At 35.5% G+C, this 22,432-nt stretch overlaps 2 protein-coding genes across 5 annotated transcripts in view; one reads left to right on the forward strand and one right to left on the reverse strand.

The window, feature by feature from the left end:
• Art3 (ADP-ribosyltransferase 3 (inactive)) overlaps positions 1-22,432 on the reverse strand; it is a 145,589-nt gene that overhangs the window by 97,579 nt on the left and 25,578 nt on the right. Inside the window, exon 1 of one of the 3 annotated variants that reach the window (XM_063247245.1) lies at positions 14,006-14,179. The exons of the other annotated variants lie outside the window; for them this stretch is intronic. The gene's annotated coding sequence lies outside the window, so the exon portion shown is untranslated. Of the gene's footprint in view, positions 1-14,005; positions 14,180-22,432 lie in introns of those variants that run through there. 3 annotated transcript variants of the gene reach the window in all.
• Positions 5,108-21,199, forward strand: Cxcl11 (C-X-C motif chemokine ligand 11). 2 transcript variants are annotated; one of them, XM_063247248.1, is made up of 6 exons: positions 5,213-5,228; positions 14,829-14,941; positions 17,833-17,964; positions 18,561-18,687; positions 18,789-18,861; positions 19,094-21,199. In XM_063247248.1, the coding sequence occupies exons 3-6, from the start codon at positions 17,904-17,906 to the stop codon at positions 19,124-19,126; spliced, it is 294 nt and encodes a 97-aa protein (XP_063103318.1). In that variant the 5' UTR covers positions 5,213-5,228; positions 14,829-14,941; positions 17,833-17,903; the 3' UTR covers positions 19,127-21,199. The 2 variants fall into 2 exon arrangements, with proteins under 2 accessions (XP_003477698.1, XP_063103318.1); XM_003477650.3 differs by lacking the exon at positions 14,829-14,941 and having other exon boundaries at positions 5,108-5,228.

Here is a 22,432-nt window from a genome sequence, read left to right on the forward strand (position 1 = left end):
ATTATCAATATGTAGTACTTTAATCTAGTTGTCCATACAATTTGGAGTTGCCTGAAAATTTAGTGACAGCACTGAATGGCAGGCAAAGGACATTTTCTTTTCTCTGAGATACTGACAAGGTGGAAAAATCAATTGAAAAGTTATATTACCAAAAAACCACTTACAGTTTTTAGCTAGAAAACCAAAAAAAGGCTCTATCACAAGGCCAAGAAACAACCTTTTAAAAGTAAGTCTTACACATATTTTAAAAATTTAATTCATGCCTGATGTGATGGTGCATGTCTATAATCCCAGCACTCAGGAAGCCGAGGCAGGAAGATTGCTGTGAGTTCGACGCCAGTCTGCATTAGAAAATGAGTTCAAGGCCAGCCTGAACTGCACAGCAAAATCCTGTTTCAAAAAGACAAAAAAGAGAATTCTGTATTACACTCAATCAAAAAGGTTGGTGGAAGAAAATAAATTGGAGATGTCAAGATCTAGGAAAAAATACAAGAAAAAATAAATATAGTAGAAAACTAAAAGAACTCTGACAACTGCCTTCCAAAGTATATATCTACTACTAGATTCTTTCCTGCCCAGTGAATCTCAGCTCAACAAAAATGTCAACACAGTTGCAGCTATTTATAAATCTTAATTAGATACATAGGAAAAAAATGCCCAACTATCAATTAGGCTTTATCATGGGGATGCAAAGAAGATTCAACATATGAAAATTGACAAATATAATCCAACAGAAGCAAGCACAAAATGACAAAATTATCTGAACAGACCATGAAAAAAAAAAGATTTTTACAAAATGCAATATCTACACGGTGGTGAGCAGCAGACAAAAAGTCTCTGAGATTTGCAATCCAGACACTGGAATATAGCAATGAGAGGAATAGAAGGAGGAAGGAAGTGGATCCCTGGGACCCACCAAGGATCTGAAACAACAAATGAAGCCCCAGACAGCATTAAGAGAGAGACTTCAACGAAGGAGGTAACAAGCAGTGCTTCCTCCCTGAGCCCGGATTTACTGCAGGACAGGTGCAGCTCAAACCTGTTGATGCTTGGTGACTACTGTCAATCCCAGAGGTTTTCATAAAGAAACACACCAATAGAATGGAGCAGTGGACATAGTGGACTATGGTGACTGGTAAGTTATTTGAGTTCAGATGTCCTCCAGGATACAGTGATGGATCAGTAGTCATCTTACAGAGGGGCCAATTGAGCTCAAAGTCAGAGAAGCTGCAGGCCATCTCCATCTAGTGACTCACAATGTCAGGGTGAGGCTGCTGAGTTCAAGTTGATACGTTAGGAAGCTTAGTTTAAAATAGCAAGAGGCACATGATATGGGTAGTAGCTGAGCTGGAGATCTACCACTCATTCAGGGCTAGAGCAAGGCCCACCCCCTGACAACATAGAGCTCCAGAGGTAAGCCATGTAAACAAGTTGTTGGAACTAGAGTAAGTCCAGTCCAGGAGGTGTCTGGCCATGGTATTCTCCTGTTAACTATAGCACACATACTTTGACACTGTTTCACTTTGCACTTTTGACTCTGTCATGTGCTTCCCTCAGTTTTTTACTGTGTATAAATAGAGACAGAATACCCTGGGATATTACTGCCTCTCCACCGAGAGGTCAGATTCCACTCAGTCCCAGCTTTCCTTTCAGTATGTGTCTAGTTTTTTCTTAATCTCCCATCACCCCCTCTCAGGACTTTGCTGGCTGTCAGATTGTGGCACATGGACTGTCTTAGGCTAAACAAATCCAGTTCCAGCCTCACAGCCAGAACTAAAGATGCAAGCTTTCTGGGATTATCGATTACCCCTCTGTAATGCTAGAATTACCCAGCTGGCTTGCTGGGATCAATCAATTCAGTCTAGACTCTGTTGGCTCACATTGTCTACCAGTGACAGCAGAGACATGCCTTGAAGTGGACATTTGAAAACATTTTCCTCTTTTATTTCCCTCTCTTATTTCTGCTTTTTTTTTTTTTTTGTCTTTTTTCATTTTTATCGGTACCAGGGATCGAACTCATGACTGCCTGCTTGCAAGGCAGGCGCTTATGCCACTGAGCTAAATCCCCAGGCCTGCTTTTGTTTTTTTTAATTGTTCTTGTTTTTATGCAAGTGTTAAAATGTTTTTAGTTTTTTTATGTTGTTCTAAATTCTTCTTTCTCTTTGTCTCGTCCTCTTTATCAGTTTCCCAAAGTTTGTGTGATCTTCCTTTCTCCTCCAGCCTTTTTTCTAATCTTTTCTTCTCCTTCTCCTTCTATTTCTCTGTTTTTTCTCCCTAATCCTTTTTAAATTTTCTTCTGTGAGGGTAAAATCACCATATTTAGGAACTATTTACTATATATAATTTTATGATTCATATTAGATTTTGTTATATGTTCACAAATCTAGCTCATATGGTTAAAAGTGGCAAATTAATAGTTACCAAATTTGACATTTTCTAGGCTTTGTTTGATGCCAGTTATTGTTATTGTACTACTTTAGCCAAAGCAACGTAATTGTTCTAAGTAGCTGCTCTTCCTGATATACCTAAGGGTAATTAAAAAATACTGCAGGCCAATTCCAAAGAACTAGGGGCTGGAAACCAGTAGGCAGCAACTTCACATCCACAATAAATTGAAGAGGGAGGATCTTGCAATAGACTCAAAACCCAAAAGCCAGCTACACCTCAACACACCTCTGAGAGGTAGTCATTTCCTAAGGGTTATAAATACTAACAATAAAGTTACTCACCATAAGCATTTTACAAGCATCAGCCTGGGAATTAAATTTTAAAAAAAGAAAAGAAAATGAGAAGACACTTGAATAAGATGCTGTTCCAGATTTCTAGCTCACCATAGGCAAACCCAGGGAGCAATGAGATGCAACAATCCAAAAGCCATCTCTCTGGACTCTTTGAAGTGATAACAGCAGAAATAACAAAGCAGATGAATGAGACTCTAGAAAAAAAATCGGATGAGAAACAATTTTTCAGATAATTACAGAGGTGGTGATCATAATGAAAGGCATGCTTAGTGACTCTAAGAGCCTATACAGATAAAAAGATAGAGGAGGTTAGGATAATGATGGAAACTATGAATGCCCAACATAGGAAATGGAATCCATGAAACAGATTCAAACAGATATTCAGGAGATTAAAGATTCTACTGAAAGTATATGGAGCAAAACAAGCCAATGTAAGGACAGAATATCAGATATAGAAGATAGAATTGTGGTTCGTGATCAGGAAAAGAAAGATTTAATGAAATAGCAAGGGACGAGGAAGACTGATCAGGGTCAATAAAAAAGCAAGAGATAGCACAAAATCCAATATCCAGTCATGATAAAACCCTGAAGAAAATAGATACAAGAGTCCGGAAGAACATGGCAGATAGATAGCAGCAGCCTCGGAGGCTCTCTGAAAAACTGCACTTGAAATTTAGGAATGGTGCCAGGCAGGAAGTCCCAGGCAAGGAGGGATATTCTTTGCTGACCCAGGAACGAACTAAATTAAGAGAAACCATCTGGAAATGTAATCCTGGTGATATAGCAGGCACAGATAAGGTCTCAGCATGGAAGCTGGACCCGTGCCACTGGAAACTGCGATTTGAATTACCTGAAGCCGCTGTTGCATCCCAGTCAGCACAGCAGGGAGAGAGGCGCGAAAGCTCAGAGAGTGGGAAGCCTTGAAAGGACTTGGGAGCAGAACTGGCAGGGTGTCTGCATCAACTTGCAGTGAGTGAGCGAATCAGGAACCTTTCATAGAGAAGGAGGCTTCAGCGGAGGACATACTTGGACTGGGAAGACTTCCCAGAATGAGAAGCTGCAGTGACTTCAGTCACATATCCCCCTCTCAAGCGGGATGGGTGGGGAGTGCCTGGCCTGTGAGACACCACTGGCTGAGAGCCAATAGGCTAGCCCAACTCAGGTCCCAGCACCTGGAAGTGCACCCTAGTGGTGAAGCCTTTGGTAGGTTGAGCTGGAGGGGCAGGCCCAGCATAGGCTGCCCAGGTCTGTGTCTCCCTGGTGCCACTGCGATGGGCGGAAACACCTAGCCTGTGCAATTCAAACAGACTGTGGCCAACAGGGAAGAAAGCTGGGCCTCCTATACACGCTTAAATATAAGGATAAAGAATATGGGAAGAGGGAGCAACAAGAAAGGGTCCTTGGCCCCAAATCCTAGAAACACACAATAGCAGACACGGCACCAATAGACATAAAGCACTATCGCCAGAGCCTCATAGATGAGTTCAAAAATGAAGTTATCGATGACCTGAAGCAAGAAATAAGCAGAATAGTTAGAGAAACGCTAAGCACTGCCCAAGAAAAAACAGATGGTGGAATGGAAGAACAGAAAAAAAGAGGAGAACTGTTTGATGGAGAAGATAGAGAAAACATAGAATACATAAAGCAGATTCAAAGAGATTACCAGGAAACTAAAAACTCTATCGAAAACTGGCATAACAGCTTGAAAGAAACTAAGGATAGATTATCTGAACTGGAAGGCAGATTTGTAATATGGGAGCATGAAATAAAAAACTTCTTAAAAATAACAACAACAACAAAAAAAACCAAACAGCAACAATACAAAAACTAGAAGATGATAAGAGGATCTATAACTTAAGAATTAAGAACATAAGAGAAGAAGTGGGGACACAAACAAATGGACTTTACAAAAGCTATTCACAGAAATAATCCAAGAGAATTTCCCTAATCTAGCAAATGGTAAAGATACTCAGATATCTGAGGCATACAGGACTCCAGCCACCTACAACCCAAACAGAGCTACACCCAGGCATATAATAATCAAAATTCCAGAAATCCAATATAAGAATAAAATACTAAAAGCCATCAGAGACAAGAAACAGATCACTTACAAGGGAACACCCATCAGAATTACAGCAGACTTCTCAGCACAAACCATCAAATCATGAAGAGCGTGGGAGGAAATAATTCAAGCTTTGAAAGGTAATAACCTCCAGCCAAGATTGACATATCCTGCACAACTGTCTCTAGAAATTGATGGAAAAACAAGGTGCTTCCAGGATAAAGAGGAACTAGGGGAATTTGCAACCACTAATTCAACTCTACAGAGAATACTGCAAGATAGTCTAAAAAAGGAAAATACCAAGATTCCAGAAATAGTGGCAGAGAGGCCACAATGAATGGAGCAGAAAATGAAATGAAGAAGACAAACTGACAACAAACGACAGAAAAACAGCTCAACAGAAATGAGGCAGAGAAGTTCGGAAGGTAGGAACAGCAATTTTGGAGAAAACAAGACATCATAATAGCTAGTGCTGATTTAGTATCATCTTGTTTTGAAGTCCCATCAAACTTGTATTCTTCTGTCTCCATTGGTCTTAAAAGGTTGTATCTTATTGGATTTTATTATATATGATAATATAAGAAAAAACTTTCATAGACAAGGAGTTTATATAGAAACCATTGTTCATTTTCTGTCAATTGGTTCTAAATACCCTGTAATAATGTCATTCTATTGAATGGTTTTATAGTGACTTGATATGTTTGGTGCTACAGTATAAGAAGTTATACTCAAAGATTTCAAGGAAAGACACACTATAGTATCTATTTTTATGTCAGGATATCTTTGCTGAAACACTATTTCACTTAAATGGTTATGATTTGATCTGCGCTGTTCTGTTGTTATGCCCTCTTTTATCTCAATCCCCCTTTTTAAAATTATTTACTTTTTTCTTATTTTTTTAATTAAGGGAAAAATAAATAAAAAATAGCAGGATGCATTATAGTAACCTACTTTGATTTCCTGTTAACTTGATTTGAAATCCTGTATTGCCCTCACCACTTTGTTTTGACTGATTTTCCTCTATCCTGCTTTGCTTGACAGTACCAAGTTCGAAAGTATAGGCATAACTGTGAAGACAGTAAGAATCATTATGATGCCCATTCCGGTTGACTATTATTTTCTTTTAAAACCCTGTAATATCTCCAACGCTTTGGTTTTATTCTTTACTGTTTAGTTCAATTTTATTATAACTGGCAATTCTTCTTAAAATAGCAAGAGGCAGTGTGGTAACCATTGTTGATCACCGTATATATTTTTTTACATTATCTATTATGTCCATCCTTTTGATTTGACTGACTCTGTTCTGATATGTCGCATTTGGTTTTACTCTCTTCAAAAAAAGTAGTAAGAAATGTGGGAGTAATAAAACCCAAAATGTGTAATTGTCATTGTACAAAAGAAAAGAAAAGTGCTCTAAAGGTTATAACTGCATATATGTTTAAGTGTGTAAGATAGATAACCATATTACTGAGTGTTTTTTGGATCATTGAACAAAACTGTTTGCACTCTCACTGTTTGAAAGTCCACTTTATATGCTTCAATTTTGTAACTTGAACAACTATTTCTAAGATGAGAATATGTAATCTATTAACTAGTGATTTCTTCCTGTTTATTTTTTAAATTTTGTATTACTTGTACCCTTTCTGTTTTTTTCCTTTTTCTCCTTAAATAAAAAAAGAATAGATACAGAAGGACCTTATGTCAGTCTGAATAAAGCCACTTAGGACAAACCCACTGTCAATATCATACTAAATAGGGAAAAACCGAAAGCTCTCCCTCTAAAATCAAGAATAAGACACAAAGGCCCACTACAACCACTCCTGTTCAATACAGTCCTCAAAATATTAGCCAGTGAAATCGGGCAAGAAAAAGAAATAAAAAGCATATGTATAGGAAATGAAGTCAAAGTATCATTATTTGTAGCTGTTATGATCCTCTACTTATAAGACCCATAAAATTCCACCAAGACTCACTGAATAACTAAATTTAGCAATGTAGCAGGATATGAAATCAACACACATAAATCACTAATATTCCTGTACAATGAACTCACTGAGAAGGAAATTAGAAAAATAATATGTTTCATCAACAGCATCAAGTACTGCACTTAGGAATAAATACAATCAAGGAAATGAAAACCCTCTAAGATGTAATTACATCTCTCTGAAAAAGGAGATAAAAGAAGACATCAGAAAACAAAAAGAGATGCTGAAAGGAGGGTAGGGAAATAGGGGAGAAAAAGATACTCCATGTTCCTAGACAGAAATAACCAAAATAGTCAAATGGCTAAACTTCTATTACAGTTAAATCTAGATCCCCCCAAATCCCCATGTCGTCATAGGTGGGCCTTTTCAGAGGTGGCTGGATCTAGCGTGTGTGGTGGTGGGGTGACGGGTATGTGATTACTAAATTAGTTCACTGACTGGTTTGACATAGTTCTGAGAGTGGATAATGGGAAGACTTCCCCTGAGTGTGCTACATTCCAGGTAGCCTGGATAAAATATAAGGGACTGAAAGCGGGCTGGTGCTACTTGCTTGCTGCTTGCTACTTCACTGCTTCTACCTGCCATGAATAGTTTCTCCTCTGTGATGCCCATCTGTCATGCTACCTTGGAGTTAGCCAGTTATGGACTGAAACCTCTACAAAGTGGGAGCTAAATAAAGCTGTCTTCTTAACTCTAGGTGTTGTGTATTTCGTCTCAATGATGGGAAAAAGGTAACCAAGACAACTTCCAAAAATGATACAGAGATTTAACAGAATCCCAATCAAAATACCAACAATATTCCTCACAGATATAGAGAACACAATCCTAAAATTCATATAGAACCAAAAGAGACCCAAAATAGTAAAAGCAGCCAGGCATTGTGGCACAACTATAATTTCAGCACTTGGGGGCCTGAAGCAGGATTGCTGTGAGTTTAAGGCCCACATAGACTACACAGTGAATTCAAAGCAACACTGAACTACACCGTGAGACCTTATCAAAATAGAAGGAGGAGGAGGAGAACGAGGAAGAGGAGGAATAAAAAGTAATCCTGATTACCTGGAGTTATATTACAGAGTTACAGTGATGAAAACAGCATAATACTGGAAGAAAACACAGACATGGATCAACAGAACAGAACAGAGGAAGCAGAGACAACCCCACGCATATTCAGTCATTTGATCTTTGACGAAGGGACCAGAAACATACAATAGAGGAAAGACAGCTTCTTTAATAAATGGTGTGAGGAAAACTTAATACGCACATGCAGAGATTGATTGTAGACCTAGATGTCTCACCATGTATTAAACTAAAATCATAATGTTACAATAGAAACAATCTGCTGGAAAATAAAATAGATAGCAGTCTTAAAGGTAAAGACATAAGCAAGAAGTTTCTAAATAGAACCCCAGTGGCACCAGAAATAATATGAGGAATCAACAAATTGGATATCAAATTAAAAAGCTTCTGCATAGCAAAAGAAATAATCAACAGAGTGAAAAGATAACCTACAGAGTGGAAAGAATATTTTCTAGCTATTCCTTGGATAGAGGACTAACATCTAGAGTATACAAAGAATTCAAAAGTGTTAGACCTTCCCCACCAAATGAAAGAGCCAATCAAAAAATGGGTAACCAAGTGAATAGATACTTCTTGGAAGAAGTACAAATAGCCAATAAATAAATGAAAAAATGTTCCACATTGCTGGTCTGGCGAGAAATACAAATTAAAAAAACAGTGAGGCACTATCTTGCTCTACAAAGAGTGACTATCAAAAAATCAAATAGTAACAAATGTTGATGAGTCTGGGGGTGAGGTGCATTCTATACTTTTGGTGGGAATGTAAACCTGTACAACCACTATGGCAATGAGCATGGAGAGTTTTCCAAAAACTAAAAATACAAGTATCATTTGACTGTTATTCCCCTTCTATGTATCTTACCAAAAGATTCAGAGCCATCCTATTACAGTGATACATGCATACCAGTGTTTACAGAAATATGATTTATTATAGCTAAATCTTGGAAACAGCCTATATAAGCCAGCAACAAATAAACTGGAAGCATTCACAGGTAAATAGATGTATCTCGACCATATTAAGTGAAAGAAATTGGACACACAAGCTTAGATATCACATGGTGGTCTCTCTTGTATGAAGAATATACAATATAAACAAAGAATAAAATAAAAATATCAGGAAATAGATATATCTTTCTGAAATGAGAAGGGGAATGAGAGATGGAGGGGGGAGGAGGAGAGGGCTGGGATTAAAAAGGAATTGAAGAAAATAAAAATAGAATTTTTCCAAAATGGGCAGTTAAAATGAGTAGAGAACAAGAGGATGGGGTAAAAAGAATTAAGATGTGTTATGTACTTATCTCAACTTCTCGCATATATGCAATTATGCATTTAAAACATGTAATTGGGCTGGGGATGTTGCTCATAGGCATAAGCACCTGCCTGGCAAATGGTCGTGAGTGTGATCTCTGGCTACATAAATAAATAAAATAAAGTAAGTAATAAAAATGTTAAACTATGGAAAAAACCAAAACTAGTTTCTTCAGCCTGCATACTTTTTGTATGTGTGTACAAAAGGAATTTCTGTTACTTTTCTCACCTCTTAAAAAATAAGGGTATTTTTTTTCTGCTTAGAAAATAGAAATACAGAAATGACTATATCTAAAAATGAATCAGCAGTGATTGATTTCTGGAACTGTTAAACTTACTAAGTCAGTAAGTGTTAACATATGCATCTTATCACCCTCAGTTGATATCTTTTGTCAAATTAAGTTCTATATTAGCTAATTAGACTGGATTCAAGCACTTCATTCATATTTCCAAAAGTTCAAGTTCAAACACATAGTGTTTTCTTCAGTGTTAAAGATTATTCCAGAAAAGCTACTGTCAGAATGGTTGGCAAGTTTTTTTTTTAAAAAAATGATAGCTAACTCTGATACAAAGATGAAAAAAGCAAAACACTCATAAGAGCAAACTTGACTAAATTTGTTTTTAAACTTTATTAAATTCTAAATGAAATCTGATTCTATTTAGCCTTATTGTCCAAACTGCGTCTAGTAGTCATGAACAATTAACATTTGACTCATATCTTTCCATCTAACCAGCTCAGATAAGATTCCTTAGTTTCCAATACATTTGCTATCTATAATTAGTCAGAATGCTATCAGAAGATTCTGAAGCAAAAACAAACACTGCCAGAGAACATTTTTGAATATCATAAAAACCAAAGACTACTATCAATGTTCAAAAGTGAACAAGTCTTTCAAAGATTAAAAAAAACTAGTATCATCTTTCTTTATAGTAACTTGAGTTTCCTTTGTCTTCAGCTTCTCCCCCACTTTAAAAATCATGTACAAGGGGCTGGGGTTTAGCTCAGTGACATAAGCACCTACCTGGCAAACACATGAGTTTGATTCCTGGTACCAAAAAAGAAAAAAAGAGTCATGTACAATCTGAGTGTCCTTAGAATATTCAGAACTGTGTTTTTCAGACACCAAATAAAGTTCTGATTTTATACACTGAATTTAAACTGACCATCATAAACACCATATATATATATATATATACATATATATATGTATATATATATATATATATGTATATATATATATATATACACACATATATATATTGTTTTTAGATTTACAGAAAGTGAAATAGGGCAGAGTGTCCTTATCTCCTTTGTTCCTCTTTCCGTAACTTTAACATCTTTTATAGTGCAATTATCAAGGTTAGGAAAGTAACATTGGTAAGTATTATTAAATAAACTTCAGACTTCTTTAAATTTGGTCTAACTACTGACACTAATGTCCTTTTTCTAGAATCCTACCCAGAACTTATATCGCATTTAGTAATTTCTCCTCAGTTTCCTTCAATCTGCCCTTTCTGGAAGATGTAAACATAATAAAAAGGATCAAAGTAAACATCACTAATAATAACACATATCAACACTGTGAACCTTGCTAGAACACTGAAAACATGACTGTTTAGTTTTCTTGCCAAAAATGAACAACCTTATTCTAAGACATCAGATAAGTTAAACTGAAGAACGTTCTATAAAGTAACTGATTAATATTCTTCAAAAGTATTGGCATTACTTTTTAAATTTTTAAAATTAATAGTAAATTATCTTCATAGTGAATATGCATGAGCAATGATAAGATTAAAAATTTTAGCTATTCTTTGGTTTTTTCCTTTTTTGGAGGCAGGGTGTTGCTGTGTACTTCAGGTTAGCCTTTAGTTCACTGTGTAGCCCAGGCTGGCCTTGAACTCACAGTGATCCTCCTGCCCCAGCCTTTTGCGTGCTGAGATTATAGGCACACACCACCGCACCTGGCTTCCTTGGCTATTCTTTAATTCTAATTTATAGGTGATTTCCCAGTTACCCATGGGATGTAATTCATTTGAAGATCCACTGTTTTCTATTAACATGATTTCTCTCATGATACTGAGAATTCATATTTCAAGTTCATCATGAGGTAACTATTACAGTAAATTAGCCTGGAAATTTAATGTAACATGTATTAATTCTCTAGGCTTTGACCTGACGTATCAGGAATACAGTACTTTTCTCCTATTCTCTTCTTCCCCAATCTGATAGGTAATAGGAATTTTGCCCCTTTCATGATCTATTTAAATATATCTAACCTCGCTCCCCGAAATTATTCTGCTTGTCTTGAATAGTAATGCTGATTTTTAGCAATTTCTAGGTCTGCTGCTCCCTTACTCCAAACATGCTATTCCTGTCTGTTCCTAGGCTTTTGAGATCTATTTTTTGAGCTTCTGGTTTTAGAACACATTCACAGGCCTCTGCGTTTCCTATTCAACTCTGAGTCCTGCACATTTTTCACTTTTGGGAAGATCCCCCAACTGTATGTAAAACTAATTTTTCAAATCCTTCTCCACTCCTGGTGGGAGTGTAAACTGGTGCAACCACTGAAGCAATCAGTGTGGAAATTTCTCTAAAAACTAGGACTAAAGGTCCCATTTGACCCAGGTATTCCCCTTCTTGGTGTTTTCCAAAAAGAATTAAAAGCATCATACGACAGTGATATATGCATACCTATGTTTACAGTGACACAGGTTGTGATAGCCAAATCTTGGAAATCAAATTCCCATCAACTGAGAATGGATAAAGAACATGTGTTTTTTTTTTTTATACAATGGAGAACTACCTTGCCATAAAAAAGGATAAGACTGAGACATTTCTAGGTAAATGGATGCACCTTGAGACTACACTCTTAAGTGAAACAAATGAGATATATGTAAAAACCACACTTTCTCTGATGTGAGAAACTCAAAGTGTAAAAAAGGATCAAAGTTTGTAACAGATACCGTAAAATAGGAAGAAAATGTTCAAATGGGAAAGGGAATGAGGGAGGAAGGAGAAAGAAGGGAAAAGTAAAAAAAATGAGAAAATATGGAAAACAAACAAAACTTTTGTAAATAGGGAGAGGAGGAAGAGTTGAAGGAGGACAGGTGAATAACAAAAATAAGAAACATACCATGTTCAGGTAAAAATTGTCTATGATGAATGCGATCACTATATATATCTAAAATGTACCAATACAATCTGATAAAAAATATACTTTCACTAGTTTAGCCATTACAAAAATCAATCTATTATATGGGCTGAACCCTGATATCCTTCCAAATGTAAGCTCAGACTTCAAGCATTATGGAAAAGAAGCGGTAGGGATGAGGAGAGCAGTAATAGGTAGGGTTGCTGGAACCATAACAAAAAATTTATAACATAAACTAAATGAAGAGAAATAGTGTAGGATGGAGCAATGGGAATGAGAACATGTCCAAAGCAGTTTCTTGGCCTCTTTTGTCCTTCTTTATTAACTTCTTAAAGTCCACATAGCCTTCATTTGGTATAAATTCTCAAAGATAGGAGCTGACCTACCTTACTATTGCCAGTTTCTGCCTGAGATCAGTTTCTGTCCATCTTAGCTAATTGTAGTAAACAGTTTTCTCAATTTCTTATTTCCTGACCCTTAGAATAAACATAGCTGTTCTAAGACTTTCCAAGAGTTATTATGGCTAGCCACAACGGGACAAGGGAAGACAAATATTACTAACAAAGGGAAAGTTTAAAAATGTACAATAATCATGTGAAATGTAAATTAAATGAGGCTCACTTTCTTAATTCCTTTCTCAGCAGAACTTTCAGATTCTATTTATCTCAAACTGTCCTATACTTAATCTTCTGCTCTAATCTTCTTTTGCACTTTCTATTAAGAGGGAGACCTGGGGCTGGGAATTACATGTCAGATATTTGAAATTGCCTTTTCTTTCCCATTTCAACATAAAAGGGAATGCTTTATCACTGTTGTTGATTCGACTGTTTTCTAATAAATGTATTAACTGATTTAAGACTGAATTATATAACCTTTTAAAGCTTGTTTCTTCTTTTAAAAGGGGCTAAAGGAGACTGGGAATTTAGCTTAGTAGCATAAGCACCTGCCTTGTAAAGTGTGTTGTCAGGAGTTCAATCCCTGGTATCAATAAATAAATAATAACAAAATTTTAAAAAGGGGCTAAGGGTATTCTTTCTTACAAATTGCTATGAGCACTAGTGAAACAGTATGGCAGACATTCAACAAATGATGGCAATTATTCTGATCTTCATTATCTATCTTGCTACCACCATATACCCACCCACCAAATGGTACAGATGCACAGAGGCAGGTGGACATTCAGACCTGAGAATTGAGTCACATTTCTCTGACTCTAATTATTTACTGCTTACCCTCTTACATACTCAGAGAGAGAAAGCAAGAAACTTAAGAGAAGCAAGTGGGTTCTAAGTTGGAACTAGGATGCTGGGGAAGCCTTAAAAAAAGAAAATGATGAGAATATTTTACTGGCTTTTTACTTAAAAACAGCAACAGTCAGCATAATGTACCTTAAAAAAAAAAAAAAAAAAAAACAAAAAACTCTACCCAAGTAGGTGTTGTTCTTGACTGGAATTCAAAAACAGGCATTTGTTTCCAATATTAAGTTAACATAAAAAGTAAAATATTTGCAACAAAATATGTCCTTCCAGTCTTTGTTAATTTCTGACTATATCTGCTATTTAAAACATTAAATTTACATAATCCTTAGTTTAAACTGGTATTAAAAGTGTTTCTTATGAATGCCCATTTTATTTATATTCTATTAAAAACACTAATAAACGCAATATAGCTTCTTACCTTGCAGACATAGCTCCTCCACCAGGCACATTCAGGGTTTATCGCTTCAGCCAAGATCCTTTTCTGTATTACTTTCTCTCCCACACAGACAATAAACTAGTAAGTAAGCCACTGCACAATTTTTCCCTTCTTAATGAACCAAGTTTCCTTCAGTTAGTCGTTTGTAAAGTTGTTCACTACTAATCTTTCGCATGTTTTTTGTCCTTTAACAATGGACATGTTGTTTCACAGCCTGGAAAAATTAACATGCGCATACTACCCCAGCAGTTGTTGACTACAGTCATTTTCCAGACAACCAACTGAAGGCCATGCACAGAGCTGCCTTTGTTGTGAGAAAAAATTACTTCTCTGAATTTTACAGTGGTACTGAAACTATTTTGTACTACACAGTGCTCCTGGCTCAAAACATACAAATGACAGCAAATCTTCTGTGAGGGGTACAAAGGACATGGAAAAGAGAGTTGGTCTAGTCAGTGCAGTAACGAACTTGGTTACTCTTTCTTCTGTGTTCTAAATTTTGACATACTGTTTTTAAAAGTTTACCTAAACTTCTAAAGGAAAAGAATTTGTTTTCAAACCTATATTATTTTTGTCCTCCTGAATTACTGTGAAAATATATCAAGTATCACACTTATTAATCAGAGCCTAATAAAATTACCCTAATATGTCAAAAAGTAACACTCCAAAGCAAATGAATTTGCCTTTAGATAAACAGTATTTTTATACTGTGCTTTGCCAGATTAAAAAAAATAGGCAAAGAATGGCTATAATTTGATAGCTTCTTCCAAAAAAGACAGTAAAATATTTCAATTTTTTTTTTCAGAAGAAGAGTATGTCAAACTCAGTCAAGCATGGTGGTGTACCCCTGGTAATCCTGGCACTTGGGAGGCTGAGGCAGGAGGACGCCTATGAGTTTGAGGCCAGCCTGACTACAAAGTGAGTTTAAGGTCAGCCTGAACTGCATAGTTAAACCCTATGTGTCTCAAAAAGACAAATAGAATAGAATAGAATAGAATAAAATAAAGTGGAAGAGGAAGAAGGAGAAAGAGGAGGAGGAAGAGGAAGAAGAGTATATTAAACTCTTAATACCTGATTTCCAAAAACAGAAGAGCTGTAATTTAATAAAATGCTCATAATTTAAATACTTCAGGAAACCCTCTCCGGTGCAATAAATGTAATGAAGCCACTAAGAAACCATCCAAATCCACGAATAAGACATGGAAAATCTGTATCTAATCGCCATGAATGGGCATATTTAAAAAGCAAAGTTTTTGCACTACAATGTCTAAATGCATTATACACTGGTACTACAATGACTAAAAGCTAAAAAGCTGTGTTTTTTAAATAGATGTTTTCAGAGTCTAGCTAACTGCTTCTCTATTAACATCAGAAATTCATCACAGAGAGTTCACTTTTTTTTTTTGCAATGCCAGGGATTGAACTCACGACCTCACGAGGCAGGCGCTTATGCCACTGAGCTAAATCCCCGGCCCCATCACAGAGAGTTCAATAATCCTTCATATGAGGTATGCCATAGTTTTGCTTCTATCCCTTTTGACATGCTGACAAGGAAAGATAGATAAGTAACAGCAGCTTTCTCAAGCATGGAAATATCAGTGATATATAGAGTGATATAAAGTGAAAATATAAAGTGATAGAGGCCACTAAAAACTGTCACTTCTTTTGTGTTTGTACTTGAAATTACAATGTTTAGTACAGCACATAATAAGGATGAAGTTATTCTTAATAAAATGGGAGCTCTGATATATCTTATTTTCAAATACCAGATTTTTATTAGCAGTAAATTTCTGAAAATGTCTTATGTCAAAGTCCCAGAAATAAATCAATATAGTCTCGGAAACAGCAATATTCAAAATTCATTGTTGGGCTAGGAGTTTAGGTCAGTGTCATAAGTGCCTACCAGACAAGTGTGAGGTCATGAGTTCAATTCCTAATACCAACAAAACAAACAAACAAAATTCACTGTCACTCTGGAATTCCTTCCAACAGCAATAAATTATGCGCTATGTCTCAATGCCTTGATGATTTTGGTTGTTGTTATCTATACAATTTCATGTTTTTGGAAAAAATATAGGCTTACTCAGTGTCTTATAGTTGCCTTGATTATAGCTCACAGGCTACATCTAATTTCTGGGATGAATATTTTAATAATGCTTCAAGAAAATCACAAAAATAACATCATATGAAAGGTACCCCCCAAATCTACAAACCACTCCCTAAATTCCTTAATTTTTTTAACAAAGGAGTGTCAGGTACTATACTACTGTAATTTTAACAGTTTAGGATTATGAATCCTTCTGTTCAGTCTATTCACATCATTTAAGGTGCCTAACATATGCTTGGCAATCTCTTCTACTACAGTGAGTCATCTCTTGTCTATAAATTCAAAAAACAATTCTGTTAAGTCCTGCTGATTTACAGTAAATGGCAACATTAGTTTCCATTTCTAATTTAACTGAATAAATTATCTTGGATAGTTTTCTTGTTTTGTTTTTGAAGACATTTGCTATCACATTAATTAGGCCAGCACAAGTTAGAATCAATCCTGAAGAAATACTCAACCTATGTATAGAGCCAGCAAAAATCAGGCAGATGTTGTCTACAACATTGGCAAAAAGTTGCAAAATTTGCAATACACAAGAAGGAATCTGATTGTTTTTATTGGACGTTTATTTTCAACAGTCCTAAAAGTGCTCAGCATGTGGCATACACCTAAAATAAACATCTGTTGAACAAATGAGTGGATAAACAAATTAATTACTATAGAGAAAGATGATGCATTCCAGGAAATAGAAAAGCAAGAATACCGGAAGAGGCAGTAAAGACTAATGAAGAGACTAATAAAGACACATTAGTGCCAGCCAAAGCCCAGTTAGCCCTATTTTTTTGTATAGTTTAAGGAAATTAAGTGAAAAAGTTACAGCACAAAACCAACCTCTCTTATAACTTGCATAATTTTGGATTTGTTACTTAAAAACTTTTCAAATGAAGAACTAAATAACCATGCTAACATTTGGCTCTGAAAAAAAGTAGGCAAAACCATACCCACATGGGTATGAAGTCTTTCCTTTTTAGGGTCACAAGCAAGCAACAGCAGCAGCAGCAGCCGCTGCCACCACCTCCCAACAAACCACTAAATAGCTTTTCTCACAGAGAAGAAGGATTTTTTTTTTTGTATTTTCCCTGTAGTGTCTATAAATACAGTGTTTTGTTCGGATATATTTATAGTTAACAGTGCTAATATAAAGTAAAAAGTTTAAAGTGAAAAAAGACATGGATGTAAGTATAGAAGTACAGGGAAACTTCTTTATACATGAAGTTATAGGTAAAATAAAAAGCTAAAGAAACATTTGTTTGATGTCAAATAATATATGCCTTCCTCAAGATGAGAACTTAGACTTAAAAGTTGTCAGATGACTTAAAATATACATTTTAGAATGCCCTTTGGTACAGTTATGTGAAGAATGGAGGAATGAAAATAGGAAGACAGTCTTGATGAACTTCAGTTTGAATTTCACTGCCCAGAGTAGCCTAACAATTAAATGCACTTCTAAGAAAAGTTACCTTAACAAGGTTGGTTCCTGTCCCGTTCTACATTTTTATACCACTTTAGTCTTTACCAAGTGCTTTCACATTCATTTTACTTTCAATACTAAAACAGATGGGAAGGGATAATAACAATGACATGAGAACAAAACTGAAAGCTCTGGAAGCAAAGAAAGGAACATGAAGAAGGAGGGAAATTCCTATTGCTGGTTGTTGGTATATAAAATGCACTTTACATTCAACTAAGAATTTCCTTTCAGGTTCAGCATTTCCACTCCCTCCACGAAGAGCATCCCAGCCTAAGCAAGAACAGCAGCAGCAATAAAGAAACATGAACATGAAAGGTTTGGTTATAGTCTTGGCTATGATACTCTCTGCTACAGTTGTTCAAGGTATATTGTACTTTTTACTTCTCAGTTTATAAATTCCTTCTGTAGTACTTCAAATGTCTTTTCTTCCACTTTTATCCTAAAATATATGGAAATTTTCATTTAATCTCACACATTAGAAGTTACAGCTTTGACAGAAAATGTAGAAATCTTGGAGACACTAAAGATAATTACTAAAGCCAGAGATTACAAACTTCAAACAAATTTTTATTTGGATACAAAATCTAGCAAGAGGTTTACCAACAATTTTTAATGTCTGTTAAGAAGACTTTTGGGGGGATTATGTAAACTTCCTGGAAAAATAATTGAGCATAAAAGAGGCAAAACAAAAACAGGCAAGCAGCAAACAGCTTTACATCTAATAAACACCTTCACATTTCGTATGATTTTATAATTAACAGTTTACAAATTTAAGGAAACAATTATCAATAACTCTTTTATCAGTAACACAAGTAACAAGTGCATTTTGACAAATTATTATCTTTATCCTTAATGAAAACTTTATCTTTAATGAAAACATTTTTCATGAGGATAATAAAGCATAGTCATCTATTGCTATCAGATGTATTACTAATCAGTGTTGTGACCTGTTGTTCTAGGCTTCCCTATGTTCAAAAGGGGACGATGTCTATGCATTGGTCCTGGACTGAGAGCTGTAAAAGTGGCAGATATTGCAAAAGCCTCTATAATTTACCCAAGTAATAGCTGTGACAAAATCGAAGTGATGTAAGTTGTAGACTTGCAGAATATGACAATCATGGAGCTTTTTTGTTTGTTGTGTTTATGTTTTCCCATCCAAAGCTTAAGATTCATTTTTATCTTCACAGTATTACCCTGAAAGCACATAAAGGACAACGATGCCTAAATCCCAGATCAAAACAAGCAGGCCTTATAATCAAGGTAGGTTACCCAATTATCTCTATGTTGTAATTAGTTTTATCCGAAACAAACCTTTTGGAAAAAAGAAAATAGAAAACTGCAGAAAGATTCTGCTATGATCCTGTGTGACAGTCAGACCTTGGTTATGATAGCAGCCCTTTCCTACAATATGTTTTTATGTATCAATTCTATAATTACTGAGGAAAAAACAACAATTGCTCAATAAGTAAAATTCTCATTTTTCTCATTACAGCAAGTTGAAAGAAAGAACTCTTTAAAACACTGAAATATATGAAGACCTGGAAAAGATGATCTGAAAACCTAGAACAATTGAACTGAGACTAATGAAACACCAAGAATTCTGTAATAGGAAAATGATTCTTTCTCTTGTCTGTTATAATATTCACTTGTGATTTCTAGGTTACAGAATTTCTAGGAAATTTAATACTTGTAACTATTTTGCTGTGACTATATTTCTGTCTCTAAAAGTAATTTCTCGGTACTTGAGCTATATTCCATATTATCTGTAGTTACAAAGGTGACATTAACATTATTAATGGAATCAAGTTCTTATGAAACAAAAGCATGCATATGTATAACAAAACATTCCTCAAATAATTTTTTATGACAATACAGTTTCCCAAATGTAATGTAGCAAATGTAATGTAGTACCTAGAAAAAGTTCTTATGTCTCATAAAGGACTAATTCATGAAATGTACTGTGAAAAGAACTGTAAGTTTTCAGAAATTGGTAAAAGCACAAATATTCTATAATTTGAATTAGTACTAATCCTTTTAGTTTTTAAACTTTTTTCTTGAGATATTTTAAAGCAATCAAAATATATATATGTAGTACATTTTGGCTTTATCTATTCTTATAAATTACAATATCTTATACACATTTTAAATATAAAATACTAAAAAGTAAATGCATCTCCAGTAATATCTTTCCTTTTTGTTACAAAAATACGTAATCAATTTAATTTTTTAATTAGTATGTCTACAATGCACAATGAATATATTACTCATGGAGAGTCAGTACATTTACAGACTGCATCTCAATCATTTCATTTTCTCTTTCTCTCTCTTCACTTTCCTCCCCATTCATTCTTAGATCTCCTTCACATCTACAAAAACTCTACCTCCTTGTTTCCTGTAGTCTATCTTTTACTGTGCTCTTTAAATTAGGTTATGCTTATACTATGAAATTCAGAAATATATAAAACTGGTTTTCTTTGAAAAAAATAATAACAGCTTTTCCTAGTAAGCTGTCATAATGCTTCATAAAACAGAAACAGACAAATGCCTTCTAGAACATTTGAAAAACTTTTAATAATCTTACCTTAATAGTTCAGAAGCTCACAGCTACTGTCACCAGGCAGAACAGTTCTATTTCAGCAGGTAGTTGTGAAGGACAGCTAATTAGTTTTACTTGAAAGGGAAAAGTCTTCTACTGTAAATACCTTTCTTACTTGGAGCAAATCCCTTAATATGTGAACCATGGCTAAAAGGAGGAGAACGCAGCAGCTAGTCTTGACTCAACCAAGCTTATCCTGTCTTACTTTTCTCATTGCTGAGATAAAATACTTGACAACCAAAGTTAAAAGAGAAAAGGTTTATTGTAACTCAGAGTTTGCAGCAATTTCAGTTCAAAGTTGGGTGGTTCCAAGGCAGGATGGCATAACAGAGGGGCATAGCAGAGGAGAAACAGTTTGTTGGCAGACCCAGAGTAGCACAGCAGAAAGAAGGCAACAAGCAGTGAAGTAGCAAAGCAACAAACAATAACATCACCCCTCTTTCTGTCCCTTATATTCTATGTAGGTTACATGCTCTTAGGGTGGGCAGCATCCACACCCAGGGTGGGCCCTTCCCATTATCCACACCCAGAACTATGTGACTACTCCTTCCCGACATTAGCTTCCTTAGGACCCTGTCCATTTTGCAAGCCTGTTTCTCTAATCTTCCTGTGGACTCTTCAACTACTGTACCAAAGAAGTTCCTTTTTACCTTAAGCTATCAAGAGCTGGTTTCTCTGGATACACAGCAATAAAAAGACTTTCACATCGATATAGCACTCTTTATGGCATGTCTAGGCTACCATCCACAGTCACCTGACTTTTTTTAATGTTATGCTAATGAATGTAAAAAAGTTTTGTTACTTATACACATTAACCATACTATATATTTTATATGAGGCCCAAGACAATTCTTCCTCATTGAATGTAGCCCAGGCAAGCCAAAAGGTTAGACATACCTACTAGCCATCCCTACATTTGAAAAATGAAAATATGTGTACAGAATTATAATCAGATGTAGCTCTCTATATTAATGCAATAAATCCATATCATATAAATTCTCATATAGCTTCCCTGGATAGTTTTAAGAACTGAATTTGTCTATCTACAGTGATTTTTTAAAAAGTTATTTATTTGCTTTTATTTTATGATAGTGAGGATTGGACCCATGGTCTTTGCACTGAGCTACATCATTAACCTTTTCTCCTTTTTTTTTTTTTTTGTACTGGGAATTGAACTCAGGACTTTGCACTTGCCAAGCAGGCACTGTACCACTGGGCTAATATCCCTGGCCCTCTCTACCATGATTTCTGAAAAGTGATTATCTTCAAAAAATTTCACTGAGTCAAGGTTGCCTGTAAAGTCAGCATTTTTAAAAAGCAGAATTATGTATTACATACTAGTACATTATTATTGAAAAAGTAACATATGTCTTCATTGAAAAATAAATACATGAGAGTATAGCATGCCTGAGCCAAGGTTTCACCCATTCAGTATCATCAGATATTTTCTCTGGCCATTTCCTCACTAAGTTAATGCCTACTCACCCTTAAGACTCAACCTAAATGGCATTTTCTCCAGGAAGCCTAAGGAAACATCCTTTCAACCTCAACTAGATTAGTTATCCTATTTGTTTTCAAAATATTCTCTTTTTTTTGTTACACTACCTACTGCAAATGTAACTAAAGAATTATTCCTGTGTATAGTACCTGTCCTTCCATAAATATAAGCTCTGTACAAAAGATACTGTGGTCCTAACTCATAGTACAATGCCTCATAGATATCAAACCCTAATGAACTGTAGTACAAAGTAAGGGGAAAGGAATTTAGAGCCCAAGAATGACATGAAGGGACACACAGTGGTTAAAAAAACATACAAGGTGGTTTTTCAGGATGATAATTAGATTCATTTGGTTGGCGTGAAGGATAAAGGGCATCAACTGTGTAGCTAAACAACCTTCAATTTTACTTTGTGCAAAAAAGAAATCATTAAACACTCATCAATAAGTGAGTAACCTTATGCAAGTTATTCCAAGTTATTCCAAATTGTTCCAGGAATGGAACATGAGGTGAACTATAATGTGAAAGCCTAAGAAAGGGAAAATTAGGATTATATAGCAGTAGCTCAGATATTTATTTTGTTGTTGTTTGTTGTTGGTTTTTTAAGACAGGGTCTTGCTATGCAGTTTAAACTGGCCTTGAACTCACTTTGCAGTCCAGATTAGCCTCAAACTTGCAGTGATCCTCCTGCCTCAGCCTCCCAACTGCTGGGATTACAGACACGTGCCACCACATCT

This window comes from Cavia porcellus, unplaced genomic scaffold, assembly GCF_034190915.1.
Source record: "Cavia porcellus strain 051 isolate PalLab524CR breed Dunkin Hartley unplaced genomic scaffold, mCavPor4.1 scaffold_4, whole genome shotgun sequence".
Taxonomy (NCBI): Eukaryota; Metazoa; Chordata; class Mammalia; order Rodentia; family Caviidae; genus Cavia; species Cavia porcellus.